General features: G+C 39.8%; 1 protein-coding gene across 2 annotated transcripts in view; it reads left to right on the forward strand.

Annotated features, from left to right (window-relative positions):
- ALDOB (aldolase, fructose-bisphosphate B) overlaps positions 1-1,541 on the forward strand; it is a 16,411-nt gene extending 14,870 nt beyond the window's left edge. For both annotated transcript variants that reach the window (XM_055142860.1, XM_004600271.2), the window contains one exon: positions 993-1,541. In XM_055142860.1, coding sequence (XP_054998835.1) covers positions 993-1,088 — 96 coding nt within the window. In that variant the 3' untranslated portion in view covers positions 1,089-1,541. The remainder of the gene's footprint in view (positions 1-992) is intronic.
- The last annotated feature ends 9,104 nt before the right edge of the window (positions 1,542-10,645 follow it).

The following is a 10,645-nucleotide window of genomic DNA, read 5'->3' on the forward strand; positions in this document are numbered from 1 at the left end:
GTATCTTCAGATACACTTTATAGTACAGCTGAGAACTGCCAGAAATGATCTCTGAGGACTTTGAACCAAGATAAATATCCAAGTACTACAAGGTGTGACCCAAAATCAAAAATAAAAGCAAACCAACAAGAAACTACACAAGTTTCTGGTTCCATAGTTCTGAGGTTAAGCTAGATCATTGCTATTTTAAACATGTGCTTAGGTTCATAAAGGATTCTGAAAATCACTGGAGACAAAAATAAATTCTAAAGAGAGAAGATAATAGCAACTGTGACATAAAGAGAAGGTACTATGAAAAGACATTCAAATGACAATACAGGTTTCAGTATTCTGAACTTAATTTTAGTTAAAATTTATCTAATTAATAGGAATCAAAGAATAGTATAAAATCTATATAAAATATTGTTATAGAGAAATTAAAGTAGAAAATACTTGTAAATAAACTAAAAATGTTTATTATGCTCCTTTAATTGTACTTTCCCTGATACTTAACCATGACATCCAGTAAATTTCCTAGTAGAATGTACAGATAAATACAGGTAAAAATAATTTAATTTGTGAGTACACCTAATTTTTCCAGAGTCTACCTTTGACTGCACCTTGTCTTATGGTTGGCCAATTGATGTGGTCAGTTTCCTAGCAGACAGCTATTCTAAGCCTCCCCCTGCTAAGATAGAAACAAACACTATTTTATAATTATATTAATGAAAAGTTTATCAATGTGAATTTCTAGCGTTGTTATTGTAGTACTGCTGACATTAAGAAGAAACTTTCCCAGTTACTCAAATCTCAGACTTGCTTGGGACATACTCAGAAAACTGGGATTAATAAAGGAGATAACATTATAGAAGGGAGGGGATAGTAAATCAGTGCAAGGAGAAAAAAAATCCAAACAAGACCTGGTATAACTGTTTTTAAATGAAAACCAGAGAAGGTCAAGCCCTGGGTTACATTTCCTTTAACAGAGTCTTCTGTCACGCTTGCTTTTTTAGGCAAATTCCCAGGCAGCCAAAGGACAGTATGTTCACTCGGGCTCTTCTGGCGCTGCTTCCACCCAGTCCCTCTTCGTAACATCCTATACCTACTAGAAGGATGGCCAACCTGACTCGAGCTCTTCTGGGTGACTTAGAAGGAGGCCTTAGAAGGAACCAGCTTTCAACTGACCTTGGAAATTAGACAAAATTATATCAGAACCACTGAGAAGCCAATAAAACTCAAATTCTTAGACAAAGGTGGAAAAAATCAGTTATTGAACAAAAGTCTGACTATCAAGGATCTGGCAAACTTCGCCTGATGGTTTCCTTAGAATACTTCCAGTTCCCTACACCTCAAACAGTCAGGCTCCAGCATCCCCACACATACACCAAATAAGAAAATAAAAACAAGCTTTCAAATGAAAACAATTTTTTCTGTTCAAATATCAACTACCCATTGATACACCCCAGAAGCTGAGTGCTGAGGAATGCATTTTGTTAAACAATGTTTGCAGTGGTAAATTATGTAGACAACGTCAACCACAAAAAGAAATAAAATATTCTGTGACCTTTTGATTGATGTAGGGTTTTGATTTTCAGTTCTCATTTTCAAAAGAAATCAATAGATTTCTTTTGGTGATGGAGGGGGTGGAGGGACAACTTACCTTGCTGAGTTCTAGGGACTATGTAATTCTGGGGATTGAATCTGAGGCTCACACATGCAGAGCATGTGCATCTGTGCGTTGAGCCATTTGTCTGGCTGTCGACTCAGTCTATTATGTTATCTTTGACTCTATTATTAGGTCATAGAATATTATTAGATGTGACTGGTATTTCAGGTCAGTGTCCTCAACTTTTTTTTTGCCTTTTTTTGGGTCACACCCGGCATTGCACAGGGGTTACTCCTGGCTCATGCACTCAGGAATTATTCCTGGCGGTGCTCTGGGGACCATATGGGATTCTGGGAATCAACCCAGGTCAGCCGTATGCAAGGCTATTGCTCCAGCCCCAGTGTCCTCAACTTTGACTACTTGTTGGCAAGCCCTGGCAATTTTTTTAGACAGATATACATGGCACATTCTAATGAAATAGGAAATTCTTGATGTGAGATCCTCTAAAGATGAAAGTCTTAAAGCCCCTTTGGTTTCAATATGCAGTCAAATCTGAGCATTGACAATCTAGATTTAGAGACTTTGAATTGAAAGCCACCTAAGTATAAAACTAGCTGAAATATAAAATTATTTAAAATAGCACATTGAGTGTACAAAGACTATCACCGTGATTGTGTCCTAAAGCTTTCCAAGTGGCTCATGTGTGGTGACAGGACATCTTTCTCTGCACATCCAAGCGGACTGCCTGTTATTGCAGTTAATAATACCCACATCATTATACTTTATTGGATTTTTAGATTTTTGAAATTAACCCATAACAGCATTAAAGACAACCACAATCACATAAGAGAATTTAAAATTTTTAGTTTTGGACTATTTAAATGTATATTTTGGAGGGAATCAAGAAATCCCTTCCTTAGCAGGCAAAAAAAAAAAAAAACAACTGGGAAATTCAAGGAGGAAGAGAACTGGAAGAAAGTTAAGAGCACTATTTCATTTTGTGAGGTTAGGATACTTAAAGTGGATGGGTTAAGAAATAGCACTCCTGTCTATTAAAGTAATGAAGGAAATGCACATAAATCATTAAAATGATTTGTAATTACAACATAGAAGAAGGTAGTGAGCTACTTTGTCTTCAAGAGCACGAAAACAGATAATGCTCTGGGTATAGACTAATAATATAGACTCCAAAGAAACTGAGAAGACAACTGAAAGTAGAGGGTGGGAGAGATGTTTTACTTATGATGTGCCTCTATGGCATCTGAATATTTATTTCCATATACCAGTATTATGCTTCCCAAAGACCATTATATTCATATAAACAACTAAAAGCTACCTTAGAGATCACTAGACAAGGTTTTCATGTCAGAGGTGATGAGACCAAGGTTAGAGCAGTCAAATTACTTGTTGGTAGTCACTCACTTAAGCAGATGAAGCAGATAAATTAGAATTCAGATCCTTTCTACTATATTGGATACAAGGCCAAGGAAGAGAAGTGTTTAGTACCTCTGCCATCAGTGTAGGTCTTCTGTGTTTACTGTTGAATTTGATTTATTCAGTCAGCAAATACTTGTGTTCACACCATGTGCCAAGCTGCAATATCTGGCAACACTTTTGCATGATAAAGCTCTTCTGACTAAAAACTTTTCAAGAAGAACTTTCTCAGCATCACGTCCTCTAGTGCAAAGAAATCTCTTGAATTCTTATTTAGAAATGGACCAGGAATTTGTAATCAAGGTTGAATTATTTATAAATTTTGATCAAAACTGAATTGCATTTCAAAGGGGCCAGAACAATAGTATGGTGGGTAGAGTGCTTGCCTTGCATGTGGCCAATCCAGATTTGATGCATACAGCATCCCATGTGATCTTCCTAGCACAGCCGGGAGTAATTCTTGTGTGCAGACCCAGGAAAACCCCCTGAGTATCAGAGGGTATGACCCCACCCCACCCGCACTCCTCCTCCCCCCTCCCCCAAAATCTCCATATTACATTTCAGTGTTTGTGTGTATGTGTGTGTGTGGGTGCGCACACATGTGTAGCAGGGATGGGTGTGGGTGGGTATAGAAAGTATTAACTGGATGATCTTGGAGAGAATATGAGTGCTTCCTGGATTTTGATATACAGAATTATTCTTCTAGGCATGAAACATGTACTAAAAATAAAGCCCAGTGCTGCAAGTCACTGAAAGTAATCACGAGACATTTTAGCTTTTCTGAAGCTTCAGCAAGTCTTAGAAGTGAGAGTAACATGGATTGATGGGAAAGTGACTAAAAGACTTGACAATGGCAAAACATATCTTTTTTTTTTTTTTGCTTTTTTGGTTACACCAGCGGTGCTCAGGGGTCACTCCTGGCTCTGCACTCAGGAATTACCGCTGGCCATGCTCAGGGAACCATATGGGATGCTGGTAATCAAACCCAGGTCGGCCGCTTGCAAGGCAAACGCCCTACCCACTGTGCTATCACTCCAACCCCAAAACATATCATTCTTATGGTACATTGATTTCTTAAGATAAAGAGTTGATTTCACATAATGCATCTGTACCAGCTTTACAGAATCAGGTTACTAAGACTTATAATGATTCATAATGTAAATTAATTTAGTAGAAGCAGAAGCCAAGTGTGATAACAAGAATATTCATCTTTAGAAACTTGCAGAAATCTTGACATGGGCTTTAAGCAACAAAGCAAGAATGGATGTACAAGTGCATTTGGTTTAACTTTCCTGAGGACTCCGGTTCACATTTATATTTCATTGTGACTGCAACAACAAGCAAAACTAGACTTCTGTTCAGTGTACTAAGGAAGTTGTTTAAGGCCACATGCTAGCAGACAAAACCTGGGCTAATGTCATTTGCAATTGTTCTCAGACAAAGTCCTAATAGCAGTGAAAAGCAGAGCTTCTTGAGTGAAAACAGCCTAAAATCATGTACACTTACTAGCAATTGGATCTTGAACATATTATTCTACCTGTTTGATAATTTGGTTTCTATATCTCCAAAAAATAAAATTATAAAAGATTCAGAGTAAATATGTCAAGACATTTAAAATGTAAGTTCACAATTCTATGTCTGCAGTTCAGAAATTCAAAGTTCTCTAGAAATCAAATTTTCTTGTAAATGCAGCAAGATAGGGGTAAAATCTGACTGGAGAGTGTCATCTTTAGTCCACTGATTAGATACAGAAATTTTAATGCATCTTGTTGCTGACTCATGCTGTAGAGGGCTTAATAGAATATTTAGCATAGAAATTGAGTTAGGGGTCAGAGAGAGAATGCAAAGATCTGACTGCATATTCTGCATGTGAGAGGCTCTGAATTTGTTCCATTTGGTTCCCCAAGTGTGTAATCTCCAGGAATCCAGGAAGCCTCCAGCAGCGCTCTCTCTCTCTCTCTCTCTTCTCTCTCTCTCTCTCTCTCTCTCTCTCTTCTCTCTCTCTCTCTCTCTCTCTCTCTCTCTCTCTCTCTCTCTCTCTCTCTCTCTCTCTCTCTCTCCAATGTCATTGGCAGATGAAGGAGGAAATGAGGGCCAGGCTGTGATCAATTGCCGTTTATTCTATTCTCCCCACGCCCCTGCTCCAGTCTTACTCAGCCCCTCATTCTCGTCTCACACTGCCCCTCATTCTCATCTCCTCCCGTCTCTCCAGCTCATCTCTCCGAGCGCTCCATCTTACAACCTGGTCTTTTCTCTAGTCTCTCCCCACTGGGTCCCTGCATTGGGGATAGCAGAATCAGCATATCAAAGTTGTTCCTGATCGCTGATCAGGCTCAAGGGCAGAAATGCCATTTAGGTGTGTTTCTCCTCTCCTTAGTCTAATAACTTAATTAACATTTTAATTCTACTTCTTAATATTAGCTATTTTGTATGGACACAGTAAGAGATACATTAAGCTTATAGGGTGGCTCTCCTGGGACATCTTGCTATCTTCATCTCAGACTACAGTGCTCAGGCCAGATTAATCATTCCTAACCCTAGTAGGATCCTACCTAGTTGTACTTTTTGGATCATGACAGAATTTGTTCATGACTTAACTTATACTTATGTATTATTGCCGCGGCCCACACAGCCAACTTGAACCTTGGCTGGAGAGAGGGAATGAGAGCTGAGTGGGCTAGGGAGGACTGCATGCAATTTGCGGCATACAGCAAGTTTATTGAAATCCAAGTGAGTTTATATAGTCTTATTTTAACAATGATCAGCAGGTTACATAAGTGGCATAAACATTATTAATCAAGTGGTGCAGGCAACTTTATTTTTGCCACTATTACTTGTTTTTCGGTTTCTTCTCTCAGCCTTGAGAAACATGGGAAAGCAGATGTGGCCTTGAGCATGGCCATGGCAGATTCGAGTCAATCCTCCCTTCAGCCTCCTCTCGAGTCCAGAGTCCAGCTGCCAGAGCACGGTAGCCCTTCAACTTTTCTCACGAGGCAGGTTGCCAGAGCATGGCGGCCCTTCGACCCCTTTTCCAGGCTGGCCGCCAGAGCATGGTGGCCCTTCGGCCGCCTGTCAAGGTCGGCTGTCAGGGGACTCGCCCTCACGCCAAGTTTCTCCATACCTATTCCCATTTACAGGAACTAAGGTAGGGAGTGCCTAGGCCCCCTCCTCACCCAGTCACTGTTTACAGGGACAGAGGCAGGGGGTGCCTAAGCCTGTCCCCAACATATTATATCACTTTGGCCTGGCCTATTTCGATGCCAGGATAGCTCACTGCTTGCCATGGGTCCATCCAGTCCCTCATCGGCCCTGCTTTTGGGGTGCTAGGAAGTAAGGGCAACTGAGGCTTAAGTCAAGAGAAGAGATGGCCAGGGGTGAATATTATTCAGAGTCAATTAATCCCAAGTTACAAAAGCATAGCATTAATTGTCTTCCTATGTCCATACAAAAAGACATTGCTCTGAATTAACTATGCAAAAGACTTAAAGAGAAGAGAAAAGCAATATTTACAAGTTAACAGAGTCTGCTTAGGAGATAAAGGTAATTGACCAGTTAGGGAAACAGAGCACAAAGAAAGAGATTACAAATAAACACAGAGAAATAGGAGCACTGTGATGGGAGTAACCCAATAAACCTAAGCTCCCTGTGGCAAGGCAGAAAAAGCAAGTCAATGTTATCCTACACCCAAGCATGCCAGCAGCAGCCTCCCACCTCCAGCCCCACCAAGTACTGCTTTGAAATGGCCCCATAAGAGTCCACCTCCCTAAACTTTATTCAGTCTCTAAAACTGGAATATTTCTCACTATGAAAACAGGCTCTCAGATTAAGAATTGTTGACCTCTCCTTATAACAATATCTGTTGCACTTCCAAGGTGAAAGAACTTTATGCTTAATAGCAAAGATGACTACTATGCTACCAAGATCCTCAAGCTCACTTTATTCTGAGAATGAGTTCACTAATAGGACTGTTAGCACTGTCGTCCCATTGTTCATTGATTTGCTCGAGCGGGCACCAGTAACGTCTCCATTGTGAGACTTGTTGTAACTGTTTTTGGCATATCGAATACACCATGGGTAGCTTGTCAGGCTTGCCGTGCGGGCGGGATACTCTCAGTAACTTGCCTGGGCTCTCTAAGAGGGAGGGAGGAATAGAACCTGGGTTGGCCACATGCAACGCAAACGCCCTACCCGCTGTGCTACCGCTCCAGTCCAGTTCACTAATAAAAAATTAAAAAAAAAATAAAGAAATTGAAGGAGATGTAATTCATTAGAAGAAGAAAAAAGATAGATGAATCTTGACACAACTGGTTATGTCTCTTTCCCATTACTCAAATACTGATTGGAGTAGTAAACATTTTTTTTTTTAACTAAACATCCATCTCTGCCTAAGCCTCTTAAAAGTAGTCTATAACACTCAAGTTCTGGCAATCAATTCATGTAAACAGATAAAACCAGTCTACAAGTTCAACACCTATTACTGTAAGTTCAGCTCTGTAAAGACAACACGCCATTAAAGGATAAAATAGTACAGTATCAGTAGCACTGTAGCACTGTATCACTGTCATCCTGTTGTTCATCAATTTGCTTGAGCGGGCACCAGTAACGTCTCCATTGTGAGACTTGTTGTTAATGTTTTTGGCATATCGAATATGCTACAGGTAGCTTGCCAGGCTCTGCTGTGTGGGCGGGATACTCTTGGTAGCTTGCTGGGCTCTCCGAGAGGGACGGAGGAATCAGACCCAGGTTGGCCATGTGCAAGGCAAACGTCCTACCCACTGTGCTATCCTTCTTAAATTATGAGACTCAATTAAGCTTGGTGCTGAATTAAAAAGGAAGAAATGCTTTTATAGGCAATGAAATGAGTTCTAGGCAAATTATTGTTAATTATATGATATTGGGGAACATAGTTCATTTGAGTTCAAGTTTTCTTACCTGTAAAACAATTATTTAAAGGTTATTTATTTTATGTTTAATGAATGAAATAATTGAATAAAGTACTCAACATTTTTATTACATTAAATAATGAAATGTTTAAATATTTTATTATTTTGTGTACTGTAGCAGGTATGTGATGAGTAAATATGAACTATATTTCCAGTTGACTCTTGAAAAAAATTTAAAAGCATCTGGATCGGGATAAATATGAGTTGGGTCTAATTGGAATACAGTTTAGGTTGTGGACATTGTGGGAAATAAGACTAGAATGGTGAGGCAAATAGGAATAAAATAGTGAAGAAGGGGAAATTGGGCAGGGATATTATGAAAATTCTTGTCTTGAAGCAATAAAATAGGGACCTGTAATATCCTGAGCAAGACAAGAGTACAGCTAAAAATGTTTTTTAATATAGAGGATTGGGATAATTAAATATAAGTTAATTTAGTATGTAAGATAGTAATCTGGGCTGGAGCAATAGCACAGCTGGTAGGGCATTTACCTTGCACGCAGCTGACCTGGGTTTGATTCTTCCATCCCTCTCGGAGAGCCCAGCAAGCTACTGAGAGTATCCCGCCTGCATGGTAGAGCCTGGCAAGCTACCCTTGGCATATTCGATATGCCAAAAACAGTAACAACAAGTCTCACAATGGAGACTTGTTACTGGTGCCCACTCGAACAAATTGATGAACAATGGGATGACAGTGCAACAGTGCAGTGCTTCAAGATAGTAATCTACCAGAAGGCCAAACCTCTTGGTGGATGTTGTGTGGGTATGCCATCTGAAAACTAAAGTTGACAAAAAACTCTCTTGGATAATGCAGCCCATTTACTCACCCTACTAAATTACTGATTCAAGATGCAAGCTCTGGAGCAAATGAAAGTGAAAAATCCTTCCATGTGTAGTTCTCAAAGAAGAGGCCATATACGTGCAAAGGGAGCCCCTGTGTATGGTGATACAGTGAAATGTAGTGCAGCTTTGTAACATAATGCTAATTTTTCTGGCAGTTCTCAATAGCCCAAGATTTCAGATAGTAGAAAACTCTCTCTTGGCCTCTTATAAAATTCAAATTAAGGCATTTTCCTACAGTCACACCTATATTTTCCTATCCTGCTCTAGCTTTACCTGAAGAACTCTGGACAGGAAATAGCACAGAAATATTAGTAGTATTAGCTTTATTCTGCAATAAAATGCTTAGAAATAAGCACTATTACTTATTGCAGATTGTATCAAAGCTCAAATGTTTTATGAAAAGTGAGATGATTTTTCCTGTCTTTAATACTTATAATGTAGTTTGTATTAGATTTATTCTTCAAAGTGTTCTTGACAGAAAAATGAACTTGTTACAGCTACGTAAGTAATGTTAATTTTATTAACATAGAACCTTGAAGGTATACTAATTGAACCTATACCACTTGTGTTGTAATGTATATTATATATGGTGTTATATGTATAATATGTATTATATATGGTTTTATATATATATCACTGTCATCCCATTATTCATTGATTTGCTCGAGTGGGCACCAGTAACGTCTCCACTGTGAGACTTGTTGTTACTGTTTTTGGCATATCGAATATGCCATGGGTAGCATGCCAGGCTCTGTCGTGTTTTTGTTGTTGTTGTACACATATTCTAAAATCTCAGGGCTAGGATGAATGGATATGTTACTGAGATCGCTCGAGAAAATCAATGATCAATGAGATGATGATGATGATATACACATATATATAAAATCTTTGTCTTTCTAGAGATTCAATGAACTCATCCTCACCAACAATGCAAGATCACAAAACATTTTTGAAGGAGGTAGAGAAGGAGAAGGATATCAGGAAACGTAACTTAAAACATGATTGCAGTATCTGGGTGTGATTTTTGGTGTGAATGAAAAGCACATCCACTTGGCTGACTGTGCTTGGCTAATTGTACAGGCTGAGATGTTCAGTGTCTGCTCCTCAGGCAGTGTGTGCTGGGGACAATCAAGTTACACTTTGTCTGCAGACAGTGCTGTGCTGGGGGTGTAACTCACGGCTTCTGCATGCTAGGCAAGCACTCTAGTCCTTAGAGCTGTGAGTATGCCCTTAGATTTGTCAATGACCTCCTCCTTTACACAGGAAAGTGAAAATGGGGTCTGACTCATCAAGTACAGGGAAATGTAATGTCTCCAGGCCACCCACCGCTCCCCATTGTTTTCTCTGTAAACCTTTTAATTTTTTTATTTTATTTTATTTTGCTTTTTTTGGGTCACACCCAGCGATGCTCAGGGGTTACTCCTGGCTTTGCACTCAGGAATTGCTCCTGGCAGTGCTTGGGGGACCATATGGGATGCTGGGGATCGAACCCGGGTCGGCTGCGTGCAAGGCAAACGCCCTATCCGCTGTGCTATCGCTCTGGCCCCATTTTTTATTTTTAACAAAAACATTTTCATTTTTATTTTCCCTTCCTTGCAGACCTTTTTTCCTACACTTTCCAAGCTAATATAGAACAGTGTTTTGTTTTTGCCACACCCCGTAGTGCTCAGGGCTTCCTTCAGGCTCTGCTCTCAGGGATTACTGCTGGTGGGCTTAAGTGACCACGTGGGGGACCAGGGATTAAATCCAAACCCGTATAAAGCCAGATGGCCCCCCTGCTGTATTACTGTTCCAAACCACAGTATACACTCCTTTAAAAATGCTGTTTACTGTTGTCACC

This window comes from Sorex araneus, chromosome 1 (genome assembly GCF_027595985.1).
Source record: "Sorex araneus isolate mSorAra2 chromosome 1, mSorAra2.pri, whole genome shotgun sequence".
NCBI lineage: Eukaryota > Metazoa > Chordata > Mammalia > Eulipotyphla > Soricidae > Sorex > Sorex araneus.